General features: G+C 37.3%; 1 protein-coding gene across 1 annotated transcript; it reads left to right on the forward strand.

The window, feature by feature from the left end:
- Positions 1 to 1815: 1815 nt before the first annotated feature.
- TWD1 (FKBP-type peptidyl-prolyl cis-trans isomerase family protein) lies at positions 1816 to 6303 on the forward strand. Its single transcript, XM_079038385.1, has 8 exons — positions 1816 to 2058; positions 2604 to 2716; positions 2891 to 3130; positions 3439 to 3528; positions 3830 to 4014; positions 4637 to 4759; positions 4852 to 5004; positions 5811 to 6303. The coding sequence occupies exons 2-8, from the start codon at positions 2680 to 2682 to the stop codon at positions 6141 to 6143; spliced, it is 1161 nt and encodes a 386-aa protein (XP_078894511.1). The 5' UTR covers positions 1816 to 2058; positions 2604 to 2679; the 3' UTR covers positions 6144 to 6303.
- The last annotated feature ends 15730 nt before the right edge of the window (positions 6304 to 22033 follow it).

Genomic DNA, 22033 nt, shown 5'->3' on the forward strand with positions numbered 1-22033 from the left:
TAGTCGTTGTTATAAACCTATAAGTATTAGATTAGTCATTAATTTCGGTAAATGTTATGTTTGGTCTATGTACAGGAGAGGTGTCTAGGATAGATATATTGGTAAGGTTGTTGGATTTCAGAAAAGCTATATGTCGAAATGGTTCTGCCTCATGACTATCTTGACTGGATGATCCTTATTTGATAGCCAAGAAAAGTATATTTGGAATTAATGAATATAGCATATCATAGGTTGAACGTATTAGTCAAGCTGTCTGCAAAACTACCTATGTTGTTGCTTCAAGGATTGTTCAAGTGAGTTTTCTCACTATACTATATATAACAATATGTATCATTGTATGATAGGATGTGATTGTTCTCTTAGACGGATAGGGTAGTTAGTCATTTGTCTGTAGTGTTAAACTATATGTTATTTAGTGTATATATATATATATATATATATATATATATATATATATATGTGTGTATATATATATATGTGTGTGTGTGTGTATGTGTGTGTGTGTGTTGATATCTTATGTTGCAAGTTGATGAGGAACCAATTTGTACTAAAGGCCAAGATAGTCAAGCGGACCAGCTTTATACTGAAGGTCTTTATGTGAATGCATTGTATATATATATATATATATATATATATATATATATATATATATATATTGTGATATGTGAGATTTTGGAAAACTCACTAAGCATTGACTTACAATTGTTGAATAAATGTTTTTCAGGTTGTTCTTCTAATCATGGAAACTAAAAAAGCTCCAGCATAATTGTACTCGCATCCAAGAAATAATTATGTTTTTAGACTTCCACTAAAACTTTCTTTTATATTAATAAATGTATGGTGGTGATCTTTTAATGACAAATAGGTCTTTAGAGTATGAAAATTTTATGTTAAAAATTAGGATGTTACATCTCAGTTTGTTATAAGTGACCCTATTATAATAGGAAGTGACAATATAATGTTGGTACCAATAATATGTATTTCAGATTTATGTGAGAAGTATTTTTACTCACTAAGCTTTAAGCTTACCTATTGTTTATTAATATTTGCAAGACCTTTCGGGGTGAACAAAGGAAAAAAAATGGTCTAACCACCATCTGCATTAAGTTTAATATGTTCGGTATGTTTTAAAAACTTTTTTAAGAAGACTTTCGCTATTACTCTAAAGCATTATGTTTTATGTAACGACGAAGGAACATTTTTTATATGAAGTGCTACTATCATATTTAACATTTAAAAAAGGGACCTATATAAAAGTTGTAATTTTTGTTGTAAAAAGAATTAAGGTGTTACACTAGTGGTTCATCATTTCAGAGTGTTGTAAACAATGCAATGAAGATTTTTTATAATAACATCTCCTAAAGAAAATCTTCCATGATTTGCTTAAACCACTACGAGAGATGATGAATCATTTAAACCAATATGTGAAACCATTGCAAAAAATCATGACTCTTAGAGAAGAAATACAAATACAATAATGAATACAAATCTACATAAATGTTCGATTCGGTATAAATATTTGTCACCTAGGATCATATATGAAAGTGACATACTTTTTACCTGCTCAACAATTAAGAAACATATAAGACATGAAACAAACATATGTTTTAGTTAAATTTGCAACTAAATTATAAACTTTATGATTAAGAAAATACAATATCAAAAATCAAAATGTAAAATGAACATGATTTTTAAGTGAAAGAACCGAAAATATGTTAAGCAATGGTGGCCGAAATGTAAAATGTCCCAAAGTTTCGCCTTCTAGATTGTGCATATTCCGCATGTGCAGGCCGCAGCACAATCAATTTAAAACCCAGAATTATTTGGTCAAAACACACACACATACTATCAAATCTTCTTCGATCACTACAAAGTAAGAGAGTATTCGAGATTGAGTTTTGAAATAGCTTATAGAATTATACTCGTCGTTCACAGCCTCCTTACAGTTCTTCACAACGTTCACCTGCATCTTCCCACACCGCCGACCATTTTCCCTTCTCCGCTCCAGACCTTCCATCTCCGGCGCCGGCTGCAATCTTCTCATTCTCCGATCACCTGGTAGGTCCTGCTTTCTTTTTCTGGGTTGGTAAACATATGATTGTTTTTTATTTTCTGGAATCGATGGTGCACATGAATTTCTTGTTAGATTTTGAATATAGAGGTTAATTTCTGTCTGATACGTGGTTTAATCGAATTCCTGATCTTTGGTTTGGTTTTAATCCCAATTTTCTTTTTATCAAAAATTGCTTAATTGGTTAAATAAGCAATCCTAAACACCCTCTAAGCAAGTAAAGATAAACCCCGGAAATTCTAATTCAAAAGTAGGTAAGATTTCAGTTCAAATCGCACTAAACTATAAATCATGATTCTCTTTATGCTCTCGTAACTTCAGCAAAATGTAGAAAAAGGGACGAAATTGATATAAAAACAAGTACTTCATTTAAGATATTCTTATTATCGAAGGAGATTGGTTACATTTGCAGTGTAAACTGCCAATTTGAGTATATTGTAACTGTAAATGGAGATGCGATTGCGATTGTGAATGTAGGTTTTCGTTATTTGGGTTTCTAATTTTGTGTGATTTGATTGGGAATTTGTTTCAGTTCAAAATCGAGGTTCTCATTTAGCTGATTGAAGCTAGTTGACCAATAGAAAGAAGTCTAGGAAGTAATCTTGGAAATGGAGGAAGTGCAACAGCAGCCCATTCAATCAGTTGGTAATCCATCAAAATCTCTTATCATCTTCCATTTTTATGATGATATTCCTTTGTTGAGAAAGTATCCCAGTTTGATATGTTTTGTCAAGTGCCTGAGTTGACCAAAAATGTTAAATTGGAACTCCTGTTTATAAATATATGATTGTTATGTAAGCTTTTATATATAAATTACAGGTGAAGATGGTGAAAAGGAGATGATGTCTAATGGCTCTTCTATGACACATGAAACTCAACAAGATGATGAACCAGAGATTGTGATGGAAGGATCTTCATTTGTGCATGGAGGAGCTTCTGAAGATGATAAAGGTCCTCCAAAAGTTGATTCTCAAGTGGAAATCCTCCATGAAAAAGTTACAAAGCAAATCATTAAGGAAGGACATGGTGTCAAACCATCAAAATATTCAACTTGCTTTTGTAAGTTCCCTGTTTTTATGGCCTTTTTTTTCAATAAAAACAATCATTTTTATATTTTTGACTTGTGAGAAATAGGAAGTAAGATTCATATATGGGTGTTTCTTTTTTACTTAATGAAAACAATGACTTAATAGATTAAGTTAAAGAAAGGAGTCTTTCCCCACTAAGTCCAACTTTTTTCAAAATTTTCCCTCGTTTGTTTTTCCTTCCATTTCCCCAAGTGTGCTTTCTTTTTTTACAAATATTTTTTTAAACATCATTTCATTTATCCATACAACATTAGTATAACCGCATGTCGATTATTGTAGTGCACTACAAAGCATGGACTGAAAGTACCCAACACAAGTTTGAAGACACCTGGCAAGAGCTACAACTAGTTGAATTGGTCTTAGGGAAAGGTATAAATACATCAAACAATTCTCACCTTTTAACTTATGTAAATGGTTTTTCTTGAATTATCGAAAAAAAAAAGTACAATGATTTAATGACTATAGAATATAGTTAAGTGGCTTACTTTTTGGCATTTGTATCGAGTATTTCCACACTTTGTCAAAAATGCTTATTCTTGGAAACTAATGTGTACCCTTTTGACATTTTTACAAGAAAGATTAGTCTAAGAAAGCCAAATCACTTGTTTTGACTTAAATTGTGGTCTCATGAAAAAACTTGGACCTTTTTGACCCTGTTCTTTTATGCCAGAGAAAAAGGAAATGACGGGATTGGCCATTGGCCTGAGCTCCATGAAATCGGGGGAGCGAGCTGTGTTACATGTGGGTTGGGAATTAGGGTATGGTGAAGAAGGAAACTTTTCTTTTCCAAATGTGCCACCTAAGGCAAATATCATCTATGAAGTCGAACTAATCGGTTTTGATGAAACAAAAGAAGTAAGTTAACTTATTTAAATCCATGTCTTACAGTATTCCATCTTTTTCAATGCACTACATCAGTCTCAGTACCAGTACCAGTCTAATGCATGTCAAACACAGTACAAGGTTGTCTGTCTAGTCTTGTCATGTCATGTGTAACAAATGGGGCCTACTAGATAGGTGGTTCCATGTATAACCTAAAAAGGGAAAATGTTGGAAAAGCACTTACGTTTTGGACGTTTTTACATAAACGCCATTATAAAGAAAATGTTTCAATAAAACCTTTTGAAAATTGTAAATTTTCATGAAAGCCATTTTAGAATCTTTAACCATAATAAAATTTGAAAAAGTCAAAAAAAAGCCCTTATTTTTATACACTCTTACAAGCTTTTCCATAAAAATGTCCAAAATATATAATTTATCTTAATATAGAATAGTTAAAAAGAAAATTATAAAACGGTTTTCATGGAAAACTTACAAATCCCAAATAGTTTCTTTGAGAACTTTTTTGCTTTTCCATGAAAACATGTGAAATACAACGGTTTTTCTAACATTTGATATGCCCCACCAAGAATTTGAAATCATTGTGGGGTTAAAGTTGTCATTTTTATTTGTCTAATAAATAGGGATGTTTTGATAGGGAAAAGCTCGTAGTGATATGACAGTAGAAGAGAGAATAAGTGCAGCCGATAGAAGAAGAATGGATGGAAACTCTTTGTTCAAAGAAGAAAAATTAGAGGAGGCTATGCAACAATATGAAATGGTATTAAAATATATATTCTTACTACGAATCTTTATAAATGAATTTTTATAAACATGTTTTTTTTTGTTTGGTGGATATAATAATGAATATAGGCAATCGCATACATGAATGATGATTTCATGTTTCAATTATATGGAAAGTATCAAGACATGGCTTTAGCAGTTAAGAACCCTTGTCACCTTAACATTGCAGCTTGTTTGATAAAGCTCAAACGCTATGAAGAAGCCATTGCTCAATGTGCTATTGTACGTATTACTTTTTTCTTTTTGCTTTTTTTATTATAAATTTATTTTTGATTTTTTTTTGCATGACAAAATAAGGTAAGTTATAGAAAGAAAAAAAAAAAACACTTATTTTCACCATGTTATTGATTTAGTACCTTAACTATTTTTTATAATGATCAAACCATTATACTTTGTTTGACCTTTTAAAAAACCCATATGTCTAGTTAACTATTAGAGTAAAGTACACAAATGGTCCCTATGGTTTGGGGTAATTTGCGCGTTTGGTCCTTAACTTATTTTTTTTTAACTCAGAAGGTCCCTACTATTTGCTTTTGTTACGCGCTTGGTCCCTGTCTTACTTAAAAGACTATTATTTAAATAGGGAAAAAATAGTGGGGTAAGGTAAGACAGGACCAATCGTGTAACAAAAACAAACATTAGGGACCTTCCCAGTTAAAAAAATAAGTTAGGGACCAAATGCGTTAAATACCCTAAACCATAGGGACCATTCGTGTAATTTACTCTAACTATTATTATGACAATCATAATAATGGTTTTTATAAAGGGCAAATGACATAAATGCCCTTAAGTCTGACAGAAATGTACGGATTTACCCTTTTACGTATTTTAGGTTCATTAAAATTGTAAACCCCTGGGTTTTAATGAACCTGAAATACGCAAAAGGAAAAGATCTATACATTTCTGTCAAACTTAAGGGCTTTTATGTCATTTGCCATTTTTTAAACGGTAAAAAGAAGTATAATGGTTTAATTAGTAAAAAAACAAAATAATACAAAACTAACCTAAACCCTAAATTTATTTTGTAGGTACTTGTGGAGGATCAAAATAATGTGAAAGCACTATTTAGGCGAGGGAAAGCTCGGTCAGAACTCGGGCAGACGGATGCTGCCCGAGAAGATTTTTTGAAAGCGCGTAAATTTGCCCCTGAAGATAAAGCAATATTGAAGGAATTGCGTGTGCTTTATGAAGATGATAAGATTGTTTATCAGAAACAAAAGGAGCTTTATAAAGGCTTGTTTGGACCTAGACCCCAACCTAAAGACACCAAGAGAGTTACTAATTGGTTGGTTTTAGTTTGGCAATGGCTGGTTTTGTTGTTTTATCGGCTTTTTGGGGGTAAAATGGTCAAAACTGAATGATCTTGAGGGGTGAGAATGTTGAGATTTTAGGTTGAAATTTGTAAGGTTTTAATGTGGTTTAATTGAATGCAAAAACTACTAGAACTTGTATATGAACTTGTTGCTGTTGTAACATTATATACATTATGTATTCAAGGAATTTACATGTGGGGTTGGATTTTTTATTGTTGTTTTGTTTTATCATTTTATAAATTAGAGTAAATTACACCATTCGTCACTGGTTTAAATGTCAAATTGCACGTTGAGTTCCTATTTTCAAAAATTAACTCGGTTCTTCACATAATAAGTTTAAAAGTTTGAAAGCTTAGCCCCTGATAGACCTAGAATGACAAGTAATTTACTCTACAATTATGATAAGTTGTCGAATGAAAACAAGTATATAGTTTTACTTTTATTTGTTACATTGTTAAGTTATTGAATTTTTTTAATTTACAAAAATAGTAAATAAATATAATAAAAAAAAAGCTCATTAACGCCTAAAATAAGATTATTAAAAAAAAAATTACTTAGTTACTTAAAAGAAAATGAAAGTGCAATTTAATTAAAATCATGAAATTATGTTATATTACAATTCTCATGGATCCATGATGGAATTGAAAAAGAAAAAATCTAATTAATGATTAAAATAAACAAAAGGGGGTGAATCTCATTTCTTCAACAATGGCTTCTTTTATTCCCTTATAAAATAAAAACACGATTCCTATTTTATATTTTGATGATGTGAACCATTTCGATTCTCGTCCATTAATTCGAAGAAAGTAATACAGAACTTTATGTCATCTTATATGTTGTCTTGGTCTTAGTCTTTATCCTAAAAATATATAGTATAAAGTTAAAAACCGGAAAGAACAATTATATATAGTAACAAACATAACGGGTCTACAAAATGATGTTTGTACGTTTTTTCGTTAAGCTAACTGTCCAACCCGTTTTGGATTACGTAGGGGTTCTAACGATGGAGCACGCAGATCCCAAAAACTGCATAGTTTCTCCTCTAAAAACAACTACTCTAGTTAGGAAACGTATTAAATATTTACTTAAATCGGTAGGCCCTTGAGCAGATCTAACGTCAGCTCCAAGACTTTTTTTAATTAATATTTAATATAAAGATATAATTAAATCAAGTTGTGTAGTCTAACAAAAGGAAAATAAAATTCTAAGGTTCATTGAAAATAAGTACAAATAAGACAATGAAAATATAAACCCACACTAATAGAATCCAATGAAAATAAGTACAAATAAAACACACAAAACCTACTTCACAACTTCCATTTTCCATCATACAAATATACAATTGCTACGATACCGGAAATAGTATGCCTAAATTAAGGTAAATCCATTTTCCAAACCAATATAGTCTATGAATCCATAGTTCCATACATCAATTACAAATATCATACACATTTTTTTTTTGTCTAAATTTAACTACCAATGGTGCTCAAATGTGGAATTCCATGCACAATAAGCACACACAATCCTTTGAGAAATATATATATAAACCGCAAATGATAGACTCATGAGTACCAAATCCTTCCAATCCCCTTTTTGTTTAGGACTCAAACTTTCTTTAATTCCTCTTCCAAGCTTCTCTATACTCACAAAAACCTCCTTCAAACTTTCCTTCTTCTGCTTACTCTCTTTCTCTTTATCCGTGGGTGGATCGAACCCAAATCGGGTTTGACAAGCCATGAAGGTGGGTTTGGTTTGATGGCTCATGGAGTGCACCAATTCTTGAATTGTGGTCTTTGATCTTATGGTGTGGAATGAGGGGCTTATTGAGAAGAAAGCCATGTGGGTCTCGTGTTAAAAGGTTTAATGTTTGAAGCTTTTGGTCATTTGATGGTTTGTTTGATGATTTCAAGTGTTGAAAGGATGGTTTGGAAGAAGAGAGGGGATAAAGCACGACACCCAAAGGCTATTGTCAATTATCGAAGCAAAATATCTAAGAAAGTGCAAGCACTATAGGCAGGCCTTTACCACCTTAGGTTTTAGAAATGGATAAGATGGTCGAAGATTTGACCTTTTGTGTTGACAAGTTCAACTTAAATTTTCGAAATGTGAATAACTTACAAGGCTAAAGATTTATTGTGCTATGATATTCTTTGCTGTAGTGTATTTTTTGTTTTTATTAGAATATTGTAATTTAAAAATAAACTAAACTACATAAATTGTTTATAAGTTAGAAAGAAAAATTTATAATCCTTAACATTTTTTTTCTGATCACTCTATTTCAGAAACTTGATTGGAGAATATCTTTAAGTTTTTATTATTTTTAATTATACATTAATATATATATATATATATATATATATATATATATATATATATATATATATATATATATATATATGTTCATTTGAGATCATTTTAATTTTGTGAGACCGTGAGACCAAATCTAAAAATAATTTTAAAATGCAAAATAAATGGAAAAATCCAAAAATTCTTTTTTTAAATATTATTTTCGGAACTTGAATTAACTAAAAAAATAATAAATAATAAATAAAATAAAATAAATAAAAATCCCGTTTTTTTTTAAAACGTGAAATATTCTAATAGAATATTACACTGTACATATTCTAAAAAATAATTTTAAAATGCAAAATAAATGGAAAAATCTAAAAATTCTTTTTTTAAATATTATTTTCGGAACTTGAATTAACTAAAAAAAATATAAAAAAAACCCATTTTTTTTTTAAAAATACATGAAATATTCTAATAAAATATTACTGTAGCACCTGGTTCCTGGTACGTAAAATTTATCTTAGTGTTTTTTATTTTTAGCCTTGGACTCGGCGAGTTGTAGGTCCGACTCGCCGAGTAGAGACGGGATCCGGAACACGTTTAAGTTGGCGACTCGGCGAGTCCATATTTTGGACTCGGCGAGTCCCCGCTGTCTGATGAAACCCTAAATCTCAAGGGTTTGCACCCTATTTAAACCCTCTTATCCGCCCCCCAAGCTCGCCCCTATTCACCCTCAGAGCTCTATACTTCGTTCAAGCCTTGTTCCTTGTGAGTTTGAAGCTTTTTGGTGTGTTTTTTTTTGAAGATTTGTTGAGGGAAGGAGTATGGATCAAGAAGAGAAGAAGGAGGCCAGGCACATTCGGGTTATCTTAGTGATTTCCTGGAGGTATAACTTAGTTTCCCTCTGTTTTCATGCTTATTGTCCTTTGTAGCTCCATGAAAGTCCTTCTTGAGCCTTTCCCCAAGCTTGTTTGTGCATTGTGGGTTGTAATAAGTTGTTAGCCTCCAGATCTAGGCATGATTGAGCTCCAGGAGCTTGGATCTACAACCTTTATGGAGCCATATTGCATGAAAGCCCTAGATCTACTCTTTTGGTGCATTTTGAGCTCTAAAACCCTCATGGGTGTTTATTTACACGTAAAGTTGGAAACTTTACGTGTTAATCAGGCCCTAGAAACCTAGATCTATGAATGACATGAGCTGGATTCAAGCAGAATCGCGTGTATAGTATTTGAATGTGGCCGACTCGCCGAGTCGTTCATCTGACTCGGCGAGTCGAGTCGCGAGTCCCCGAGTTTTCCCTCTTTTGTGGTTGCGGGGTGGAGAAGTGAGTCATGGGGTGTGACTCAGTGGGTCGGAAGCCAGACTCACTCATCAAGTAACTCGGCGAGTCAATGCCATGACTCGGCGAGTCAATGCCATGACTCGGCGAGTTCAAGGCAATCTTCTAGCCTCAAGAACAACTCGGCGGGTTGTTCATACAACTCGGCGAGTCACAGCATAGAGTGTTCTTCGAATGAAGATGAACTCGACGAGTTGTTCATACAAGTAGGCGAGTGGGATGAAGGACTATTGGCCTTGGGTTTAGAAGGAGAACTCGTCGAGTCAACGCCTAACTCGACGAGTAGAGACGGATTTATGGTCAGACTAAGGGACAGGGACTCAGCGAGTTGGCAAGCCAACTCGACGAGTCAGGTCAACTGGCAGTTGACTTTGACTTTGACTCTTGGCTGGTTAGGAGTAAATGGTCATTTTATCCAGAGGTCGGTTAGCAGTATTTGACTAAGTGTTTTGTAGGAATTATTAGCCGGAGGATTTCCGGAGCGGCAGCAGCAAAAGACAGTTAGTTCCCACATCGATCAGTAGCTACTTTGAGGTGAGTTGCCTTCCAGTAGCGGTGCGTCTACGGCCACAATGCCGGCCCACCAGTAGGAGTTAAATGTTAGATGATTGTCTTTGTGATAACATCTAGGTTTGCTACTACCTGATATGTATATGTGATAGTAGTAGAGTTCGGTTGTTAGGACCGATGGGTAGGTCAGACACCCCAGATATGTCTGGCAGTATGTGATAATACGTTTATATGCTGGCATGATATGTTATATGTGATAATGGTAGTAGGGGGAATAGTCCCCCAAGTTTCGGTCGTTAGGACCGAAGGGTAGATCGGACACCCCAGAAATGTTTGATAATATGTTATGTTATGATATATGTGATAGTAGCAGTAGGGGGTGAAATAGTCCCCGAGGATCGGTTGTTAGGAACGATGGGTAGTCAACACCCCAGAATGGCTTGACATGGGTAGTCAGCACCCCAGAATGGCTTGACACAGGTAGGTCGGCACCCCAGAATGGTCGTACCGGGTAGGTCGGGCACCCCAGAATTGTCCGGCAGTATGCATGATATGTGAATGTATGGTATGTGGTATGTTGGGGGAACTCACTAAGCTTCGTGCTTACAGTTTTCAGTTTTGGTTTCAGGTACCTCTTCTTCGAAGGGGAAGGAGCTGGCGCGGTAGCGGTACATCACACACATGCTTTATATTCCGCATTATGATATCACCTAGGGATTTGTACTCTGACACTTTTATGTTTTATGAAAAATGTTTTTTTTTCAGTCATGCAATATCTTTTGTGGAATGATATGATCGTTGAACGTTTTACTCCTAATGTTTGCTAATTACATGTTTTAAAAATGAAATTTTTGGCTTGTATTTTTGGGATGTTACAATTACACTGTACATATTCTAAAAAATAATTTTAAATTGCAAAATAAATGGAAAAATCCAAAAATTCTTTTTTAAATATTATTTTCAAAACTTGAATTAACTAAAAAAAATAAATAAAATAAATAAATAAATGTGTCTCACGGTCTCACAAAATTAGGTTGTCTCACATGAACCTAACCCTATATATATATATATATATATATATATATATATATATATATATATATAAAGTTCAAACTTAAAATGATAATTAAAAAAGTTCAAACTCCATTGATATTTTTTTCTAATTGACCAAGAGGGACGATACCCGGTAAAAGTAAATAAAGAACCTTCTATTTGACATTATATCTACCGATGGGGCGGTTAAGTTCTTTAATTGTTGTTGAGTTCAAACCCGGCGCGAGCATCTGTCACACCCCCAAACCAGAACGGCGGAAACGTTCGGGGGCAGAGGACGTCATATTCAGTATCATAACAGTTCATAGAAAGGAAAGTACACACCACCATACATATATAAAGGTTTTAAAAATGTTTACATAATTGTATTCATTACATGTTCAAAAGATAAATACATAAACATCTTTCAAAAGAAGTAATTAACGCCAGCGCGTTAATCCCCAAAAGTTGATTTCCAAACCTGCTTAGCGGTTCCCTGAGAATACAAGTTATTTCAAAGAGAAAGTGTCAACAATTAAGTTGGTGAGTTTATAAGTGGTTTATAAAATTTGTATGCCATTCCAAATTGAGTGTATGTTTTCCAAGAAAATCCCTTATTTTTTTATAAAAGTGTGAAATGCATGAGAATATTTTTATTGAATAATGTAGATAGTTGAATCAAGAAAATCCCTTATTTTCCTATTAGTTGTTTGTTTTGTATACAGCAAAATCCCATATTTTCCTAAAGTAATAGTTAGCCTAATGTCCCAGACTAAAAACCGAAAGCAAATGACATGCTTTAGAAGGTTGAAGCATAGATTTATATAATAAAACCTATTAGAAGATTGCAGTTTGTTAGATGAAGAATAGCATTAATAGCTACTCATTCATCAATCAGAAGTACTATAATAATTGTATATCCGATGAGTTTTATAACCATACTAAACATAATATGACTGTAGCGACGTTCTTCAGGCGTCGTAGAGTTATGACAAACTGTCACCCCAAAGGACGGACTGTAGCTAACAGTCAGGGCGCGGGATCATGACTTCCCGTATAGATCTATACACATTTGACACTTTCTCCGAACGGGAGACTCTAGTTATAGACAGGACTTGTAGCGATACCTTCTAGCAAAAGGCAGTATTCGAAGATGTACATGTCTCACGTATTCTCAACTAAGTTTGTATTAAAGTAATAGTTTTGTATGCAAAGATTATCCTTTTTCACAATGTTTGACAAAGCATAAATCATAAGTTCTTTGAATGCATAAAATGATTTAGTAAAGAATGTTACCCTTGATATGATGTATTTGTATGTAAACATATAAATAAAACATCATTTCTATTTATAAATCATATTGTATCCCAAGAGGGTAAAGCTGTGTTGTGAGGTGTCTTGCATGATGATGACTTCATAAGATAGTTAAAACAACAGTATGAAAAGTATAGCAAAAGATCGATGTTTCACACGATTTTAGTCGTGTGTTTACTTGTATTCCCCCCCCCCCCCCCTTAAAAGTGTTTAAAAAGCATTTAAAAAGAAGCATTTAAAGTGTGGTTGTAGGGGTATGAACTCACCTGAAGGTTTGAAGAAAGCGAGATGGAAACCGGGCAGAATTTCGTCTCGGGAAAACGGGTTTTCTCGGGATTCTCGGGAATCTCAGGAGTACAAGCGATCATCGGGACTTGAGCAAAATGACCAGGGCTTCGGGTTAGCACGGGCACGGAAAAGGAGGCAAGAACGCAAAATAAATGAGAGAAATGGAGCCCTTTCTTCGGAACCCTCGCATCCCTTTTATAGGGGTTGGGAAACGCCTCGGTACGCGGGGCGTACGCGTACGTCATGCATGACCGAGTCCTCGACTGCCTCGGACTTCGGATGGGACAAGGCTAGTTTTGCATAGACCTGGACGTGGACGATCCGAGGCCTTGGCTTTGAGTACGCGGGGCGTACGAGGGTACGCAGGGCGTACTTCGGCCCTATCTGCTGACTCCCTTCGGATAATACCAAAGATTTATAATTAAATTTATATTTTATTTAATTAATAAACTTCTAAAATTCATATCTTCTTCATACGAATTCCGTTTTCGATGGTCTTTATATCCACGCGTAGGTGAGGCTACGCTCTACAACTTTCGTTTAGATTCCGTCGGCAAATTCCGAAATTATTTTTATTATTTATTTTTAAAAGATTGTGTTTAAGGAATTTCTTTAGAAATTCGTAACTTCTTAATCTGACGTCGGTTTTTGCCAAACTTTTTACCGCTGAAATACCATTGTCGAGACCTTCGATTCTCGTTTAGGTCATTCCGGCCAAAAGTCGCTCGATCTCCGATTCGAGTTTTTAGCTGCCTGTTGCTAAGCCGAACTTGGAAAAATCATAACTTCAATATACGAAGTCGGATTTTGGCGTTTTTTTTACGTACGATCACGGTTTAAAGACATCTATCACAGTAGGTAATTAAATAGAAACTTTTTGGACATTTTATTTTCGAAGTTAATTTCATTATCACAAAAGTGGTTACAATAATTGACTTTTTAGGTCATTCATAGAGTTGAAATATCGGGTTGTCACGTCATCCCCCCGTTAGAGGGAATTTCGTCCCGAAATTAAATACAAAAGAAAAGTTTTAGGGGCTGAGGAAAAGATGTGGATACTTCTGTTGCATCTGATCTTCTCGTTCCCATGTGAATTCAGGTCCTCGCTTAGCGTTCCAACGAACCTTTACTATTGGTATTCGAATCTGCTTAGTTCGTTTAATTTCCCTATCCATGATCTCGACGGGTTCTTCCACAAAGTTAAGATTTTCGTTAAGTTCGATTTCATCGAGTGGAATTACTAGTGTTTCGTCGGACAAACACTTTTTCAGGTTCGATACGTGGAATACTGGATGTACTTTGTTAAGCTCGATTGGAAGTTGGAGTTTGTAAGCCACTGGACCAATTCTTGAAATGATTTCGAAGGGTCCAATGTACCGAGGATTTAGTTTCCCACGCTTTCCAAAGCGTATCATGCCCTTCCAGGGTGAGACCTTTAGCAGTACACGGTCTCCAATCTGAAATTCCAAGGGTTTTCGTCTTTTGTCGGCATAACTCTTTTGCCTATCCCTTGAGGATTTCAGTCGTTCTCGTATTTGAACGATCTTTTCAGTCGTTTCTCTGATGATCTCCGGACCAGTGAGGGTGCTATCAGGGACTAGACCTTTTGCCAACTACGTGTCGCCTACTTCCGTCCAGCACAGAGGTGACCTGCACTTACGGCCGTAAAGGGCTTCAAATGGAGCAGTCTTGATACTAGTATGATAACTATTGTTATAAGAGAACTCGACTAAAGGTAAGTGAACATCCCACGCTTTACCAAAGTCGATTACACATGCTCGCAACATGTCTTCCAAGGTTTGGATCGTTCTCTCACTCTGTCCATCAGTTTGTGGGTGGTATGTTGTACTCATATCCAACCTTGTTCCCATGGATTTTTACAATGATTGTCAGAATCTGGAAGTGAATCTGCTGTCTCTATCTGAGATGATAGACATCGGCACTCCATGAAGTCGTACGATCTCCCGGATGTAGGTTCTCGATAGTTTTTCCATCTTATCAGTTTCCTTGATCGGTAAGAAATGAGCGGACTTGGTTAGTTTGTCGACGATCACCCAAATAGTATCTTGGCCACCCTGAGTTTTGGGCAATTTCGTTATAAAGTCCATGGAAATCTGTTCCCATTTCCACTCAGGTATTTCAGGTTGATGGAGTAGACCCGAGGGTTTTTGGTGTTCTATTTTTATCTTGGCACAAGTCAAACACTTGCTCACATAGGTAGCAATCTCTGCTTTCATGTTTGGCCACCAGTAGAGTTGCTTGAGATCTAGATACATCTTATCTGACCCTGGGTGCACGGAGTATGGAGTTTTGTGTGCTTCGCCCATAACTACCTCTCTGAACCCACCAAACTTGGGTGTCCAGATTCGGTTCATGAGGTAGCGTACTCCGTCACTCTTGATTTCTAGGTTCTTGTCCATCCCCCTAAGGGTCTCACCTGTCACGTTTTCGGGTTTCAAGGCCTCTAATTGAGCCTCCTTGACTTGTGCTGACAGGTGCGAATGGATCGACATGGTTAATGACTTCACTCTTCGACCAGAGTACTCCTTACGACTAAGGGCATCGGCCACGACGTTTACCTTTCCGGGATGATAGCGAATCTCACATTCGTAGTCGTTGAGCAATTCAACCCAACATCGCAGTCTCATGTTTAACTCCTTCTGGTCGAAGATGTGTTGAAGGCTCTTGTGGTCTGTAAAGATGGTGCACTTGCTCCCGTATAGGTAGTGCCTCCAGATTTTCAGAGCGAAGATCACCACTCCAAGTTCTAGGTCATGAGTGGTGTAATTGACTTCATGTGTTTTCAGTTGTCGCGAGGCATATGCAATAACCTTTCCTCTCTGCATTAGTACACAGCCCAGCCCTTGCTTCGAAGCATCGCAATACACCACAAAGTCTTCGGTCCCCTCTGGAAGAGAAAGAATGGGCGCACTACAAAGGGCCCGTTTCAGAGTTTGAAATGCAGCATCTTGTTTTTCTCCCCAGTTGTAGGTCACCCCTTTCTGAGTTAAGGCGGTAAGAGGCTTTGCGATGCTGGAGAAGCTCTGAATGAACCTTCGATAATAACCATCAAGACCTAGAAATTGGCGAATCTTTGTTGGTGTAGTTGGTGCAGACCAATTTTTGATAGCCTTGATTTTTTATGGGTCCACGTGGATTCCTTCCTTGCTGACCACGTGACCGAGGAAGTCCACCTTTCTAATCTAAAACTCGCATTTCGAGAACTTTGCATAAAGTCTCTCAGTTCGTAATGTCCCTAAGACTTGTCTCAGATGTTGACTATGCTCTTCTTTATTCTTTGAATAAATGAGTATGTCGTCTATGAATACTATCACAAATTGATCCAAGAATGGACGACATACCCGATTCATTAGGTCCATGAATACGGCCGGGGCATTGGTTAGTCCGAACGGCATCACTACGAACTCGTAATGTCTGTATCTTGTTCGGAAGGCCGTCTTGGGAACATCACTCTCTAGGACTCGCAGCTGGTGATATCCTGATCTCAGATCGATCTTGGAGAAGTAGTTGGCTCCTTGGAGTTGGTTGAATAAGTCGTCGATTCGGGGTAAGGGATAACGGTTCTTGATGGTAAGTTTGTTGAGTCCTCAGTAGTCGATGCACATCCGGAATGATCCATCCTTCTTTTTCACGAATAATACGGGTGCTCCCCAAGGCGAGAAGCTCGGCCTGATGAATCCTTTTCCGAGTAGCTCATTCAGTTGGCTGGATAGCTCTTGCATCTCCGTCGGGGCTAACCGATAGGGCGCTTTGGCTACTGGGGTAGCTCCGGGAACCAGATCGATTCTAAACTCGACTTGTCTCATGGGTGGTATTCCTGGAAGGTCCTAGGGAAAAACGTCGGGAAAATCGCATACATCAAGCACATTCTTGACGTCCTGGACTTCGCGTTTCACATCCACGACATGTGCCAGAAACGCGTGATACTCCTTGCGTAGGCACTTCTGAGCTTGGATGTTTGAGATGATACGAAGAGTGGTACTAGGTTTTTTGCCCAAGACAAAGAAAGTTTCGCCGGTTGGCAGATTAAGGCGAACGGCGTTATCGTAACATAAAATGTCAGCATGATGAGAACTCAGCCAATCCATGCCAATGATGACATCGAAACTCTTAATCGAGACTGGCATGAGGTTGATTGGAAAAGGATTATCGTTTAGAGTTAGGGTACAGTTTAAGTATATCTCCTTAGTGCCTTCGGTTTTACCGTTGGCCATTTCTACTATAAACGGTTCACTTAACGATTGTGGTAATGGCTTTAGCAGGCCTTTAAAATCATGACTCACAAAACTTCTCTCCGCTCCACTATCAAACAAAATGCATGCATACGAGTTATCGAGAAGAAACGTACCCGTAACAACAGTGGGGTCCGCAACGGCTTCATCTTGTCCCATTGCGAATACTCGGCCCCTTCCACCGGTATTCCTGTTGTTTACCTTCGGGCAGTCCCTGCGGTAGTGCCTCGTGTCTCCGCACCCAAAGCAGGCGCGACTTACTCCGGTATTAGCAGCGGGGGCGGATTGTTGTGTCGGCTCTTTGCAGTAGCGTGATGTATGCCCCTTTTTATTGCACCTAGTGCATTGGAGGTCACGGAAGAGACCGTGGTGGTGGAAGTTGCATTGGTTGCATTTCGGAAGTTTCCCATTATATGAGCATGTGGGGGCAGTGTTGCTAGGTACAGTAATAGTGTGGATCACTACTACTTGTTGTTTCTTGGGGTTCTCCTGTAGGGTTTGTCCCCTTCTCTTGTTCCAAGGCCTACTCTGGCCCTGTGCCTCCTTAGATGGATTGGCGGTAGCTGCAATGGTACCCTGTTTTACCCCGTAGTCGATGAGTCGCTGAGCCAGGCGTTTAGCGTTGTTGTAGGTAATAGGGTTGGAAGCTAGGACATGCCCTTGAATCTGGGGTGACAACCCCCAAATGTACCTTTCAACTTTCTTTGATTCTGGGTTGACCATGGTAGGGCACAATGCAACGAGGTCGTTGAACCTAGCTGTGTAGGCGACTAGATCAGACCCAGTCATCTTCAGATTCCAGAGCTCTTGCTCAAGCTTTTGCACTTCGCCCCTTGGGCAGTATTCTTCCAGTAGTAGAACCTTCAGATCCTCCCAACTCATGGCGTTGGCGACAGTGAGAGTCATAGAATTCACATGGCTTTTCCACCAAGTGAGGGCTCGATCTATGAAGGTGCAAGCAGCGAACTTAACCTTGCTTGTTTCTTGGCATGAGCAGATCTCGAAGACTGTTTCGGTCTTTTCGAACCATTACATTAGTGTAATGACTCCCCCAATGCCATTAAAAGTTTTTGGCTTTGAGTTGGAGAACTCCTTGTAAGTACATTCTCTTACTTGACCATGACCAGTGCCACGATTGGAATGATTCGTGCTGCTTCCTGTACCTCCATTTCCATTGGAGTTTATTTGCAAGAGAGTTGTTGTTACTGCTGCTGTGATAGCAGCCTGGACCATGGCTGGATCATACGTTGGTGGTGGAGGTGGTGGTGGCGTCGTGCCCGGTCTGGGCCTTAGGTTTGGACGAGGAGGCATCGCGCTGCCAAATGAAAATGAGAGATTATAAGTTTTGGTGGTTAAGAGTTGAATGATATTGAGTTAACTTTCTTTAATAGTTCAAGAATTTGGTTTGACCAACACAGGGTCTTGAGCTTGATTTACAAATGGAGTTTGAATAGATATACTTATAAATTGAATGAACTGTACATAATTAACATACGAAAGAGATATGCCCTATATATATTAAACATATAGTTGTGTTACATCCGAGTTTAGACAAAAGTTTTTGACCTTTCTAAAGGTTTCCGATTACAGAAAGTTTAAAGAAAATAATACTCTTATCCGAAGTCCTAATTTATAACAAAATTTGAAATTTTGGCAAGCACTACTTGTGACGTAGGTTGCGCTTGGAGCTTGACTCCGCATCCGATTGCTTCGATTCCATTAGACGCCTATCAAAAGCGGCTTGTTGTTCCCTTAATTCGGCTAGGGTTTCAATCATTTGTGCTTGGAATGCCTTGGTTTGGAGTTGGGCATTGTCCTGAATTCTATCCAGCCTACGGATGTCAGAAGTGTAAACTTGTACTTCTACGTTGACATCCCGGATCCGGCTAGCTTGAACTCCGGATTGGTAGGACTGATTGGCTAGCTTGCCCACCATTACTGGTAGTGCCCGATCAGCTGAACCTCTGCCGCGGACATCATAGAAGTCTCAGCACATGCCGTAGGGAGGGCGTAGGTTTTGTTGTTGGCTCCAATGGTGGAGGTGACTCCCCCATACAGGAGTGGGTCCTTGGAAGTTCCTCACATAGCCGGGAGGTTGTGGGGCCGGTGGATTGATAACCTCTGGCTCTGAATCTGTACCAGAGTCATCTCCTTCATCCAACTCTATAGGTTCTTCGTCTTCTTCGGGATCTTCTTCGATCCATCCTCCATTACCTTGGTTGGGGTAGTAGGGGTCATTGGGGTGATGGAATCCAGCCATTGAGTCTGTACGAGAATAGGGTTAAGAATTTACTATAAGCTAGAGCACATGAAATTTACCCTTAAGTTTAATGGTTGTTGATACTCAAATACACCCTTAGTATTATTTAACGATATGCTTTTGATAAGTTTTAAATTTGTTGTCCACTGCAGACACTCCTTGGCACACGTTAGTCGGCTCTCGGACAAATATAGTTGATCAGGCTATATTCTTCCCAGTTCCGATAACATGTCCCAAGGCATACTTGCACTGCACAACTTATTTATAATACATCTAAAATGATCCGATATGAAACTGTTATTAGTATGAAATGAGTGCATGCTTACTTTACAAAAACTAAATAAATTTAATTTCAAGAGTATGACTCTTCTCAGAGTGTTTTTGCCCAGTTGAGTTTAGAGTTGTATACCAAAAAAATGGTTTTGATATACTTAATTCACTATAAACGATGCTCTGATACCAATCTGTCACACCCCCAAACCAGAACGGCGGAAACGTTCGGGGGCAAAGGACGTCATATTCAGTATCATAACAGTTCATAGAAAGGAAAGTACACACCACCATACATATATAAAGGTTTTAAAAATGTTTACATAATTGTATTCATTACATGTTCAAAAGATAAATACTTAAACATCTTTCAAAAGAAGTAATTAACGTCAGCGCGTTAATCCCCAAAAGTTGATTTCCAAACCTGCTTAGCGGTTCCCTGAGAATACAAGTTATTTCAAAGAGAACGTATCAACAATTAAGTTGGTGAGTTTATAAGTGGTTTAGAAAATTTGTATGCCATTCCAAATTGAGTGTATGTTTTCCAAGAAAATCCCTTATTTTTTTATAAAAGTGTGAAATTCATGAGAATATTTGTATTGAATAATGTAGATAGTTGAATCAAGAAAATCCCTTATTTTCCTATTAGTTGTTTGTTTTGTATACAGCAAAATCCCATATTTTCCTAAAGTAATAGTTAGCCTAATGTCCCAGACTAAAAACCGAAAGCAAATGACATGCTTTAGAAGGTTGAAGCATAGATTTATATAATAAAACCTATTAGAAGATTGCAGTTTGTTAGATGAAGAATAGCATTAATAGCTACTCATTCATCAATCAGAAGTACTATAATAATTGTATATCCGATGAGTTTTATAACCATACTAAACATAATATGACTGTAGCGACGTTCTTCAGGCGTCGTAGAGTTATGACAAACTGTCACCCCAAAGGACGGACTGTAGCTAACAGTCAGGGCGCGGGATCATGACTTCCCGTATAGATCTATACACATTTGACACTTTCTCCGAACGGGAGACTCTAGTTATAGACAGGACTTGTAGCGATACCTTCTAGCAAAAGGCAGTATTCGAAGATGTACATGTCTCACGTATTCTCAACTAAGTTTGTATTAAAGTAATAGTTTTGTATGCAAAGATTATCCTTTTTCACAATGTTTGACAAAGCATAAATCATAAGTTCTTTGAATGCATAAAATGATTTAGTAAAGAATGTTACCCTTGATATGATGTATTTGTATGTAAACATATAAATAAAACATCATTTCTATTTATAAATCATATTGTATCCCAAGAGGGTAAAGCTGTGTTGTGAGGTGTCTTGCATGATGATGACTTCATAAGATAGTTAAAACAACAGTATGAAAAGTATAGCAAAAGATCGATGTTTCACACGATTTTAGTCGTGTGTTTACTTGTATTCCCCCCCCCCCCCTTAAAAGTGTTTAAAAAGCATTTAAAAAGAAGCATTTAAAGTGTGGTTGTAGGGGTATGAACTCACCTGAAGGTTTGAAGAAAGCGAGATGGAAACCGGGCAGAATTTCGTCTCGGGAAAACGGGTTTTCTCGGGATTCTCGGGAATCTCAGGAGTACAAGCGATCATCGGGACTTGAGCAAAATGACCAGGGCTTCGGGTTAGCACGGGCACGGAAAAGGAGGCAAGAACGCAAAATAAATGAGAGAAATGGAGCCCTTTCTTCGGAACCCTCGCATCCATTTTATAGGGGCTGGGAACCGCCTCGGTACGCGGGGCGTACGCGTACGTCATGCATGACCGAGTCCTCGACTGCCTCGGACTTCGGATGGGACAAGGCTAGTTTTGCATAGACCTGGACGTGGACGATCCGAGGCCTTGGCTTTGAGTACGCGGGGCGTACGAGGGTACGCAGGGCGTACTTCGGCCCTATCTGCTGACTCCCTTCGGATAATACCAAAGATTTATAATTAAATTTATATTTTATTTAATTAATAAACTTCTAAAATTCATATCTTCTTCATACGAATTCCGTTTTCGATGGTCTTTATATCCACGCGTAGGTGAGGCTACGCTCTACAACTTTCGTTTAGATTCCGTCGGCAAATTCCGAAATTATTTTTATTATTTATTTTTAAAAGATTGTGTTTAAGGAATCTCTTTAGAAATTCGTAACTTCTTAATCTGACGTCGGTTTTTGCCAAACTTTTTACCGCTGAAATACCATTGTCGACGGGATAATAAAATTGCACTGGTAAGAAAATAGGGTTCTAAAATTGTAAGCAGTAGAGTGGTAAAGACTCAAAAAAAAATAGTGTATTGTAAATATTGGTGTAGTTTGCAGAGTTCTTTATAGTATTTGAATGTGAAATTGGATTGAAATAGA

Source organism: Lactuca serriola, chromosome 1 (genome assembly GCF_051521515.1).
Source record: "Lactuca serriola cultivar US96UC23 chromosome 1, Lser_US96UC23_V15, whole genome shotgun sequence".
NCBI classification, from domain to species: domain Eukaryota; kingdom Viridiplantae; phylum Streptophyta; class Magnoliopsida; order Asterales; family Asteraceae; genus Lactuca; species Lactuca serriola.

Coding starts and splice junctions, on each gene's coding strand:
- TWD1 (XM_079038385.1), top strand. CDS start 2,680: ATGGAGGAAGTGCAACAGCAGCCCATTCAATCAGTTG. Junction 3,529..3,829: donor TGAATTGGTCTTAGGGAAAG/GTATAAATACAT, acceptor CTTTTATGCCAG/AGAAAAAGGAAATGACGGGA. Junction 4,015..4,636: donor GTTTTGATGAAACAAAAGAA/GTAAGTTAACTT, acceptor ATGTTTTGATAG/GGAAAAGCTCGTAGTGATAT.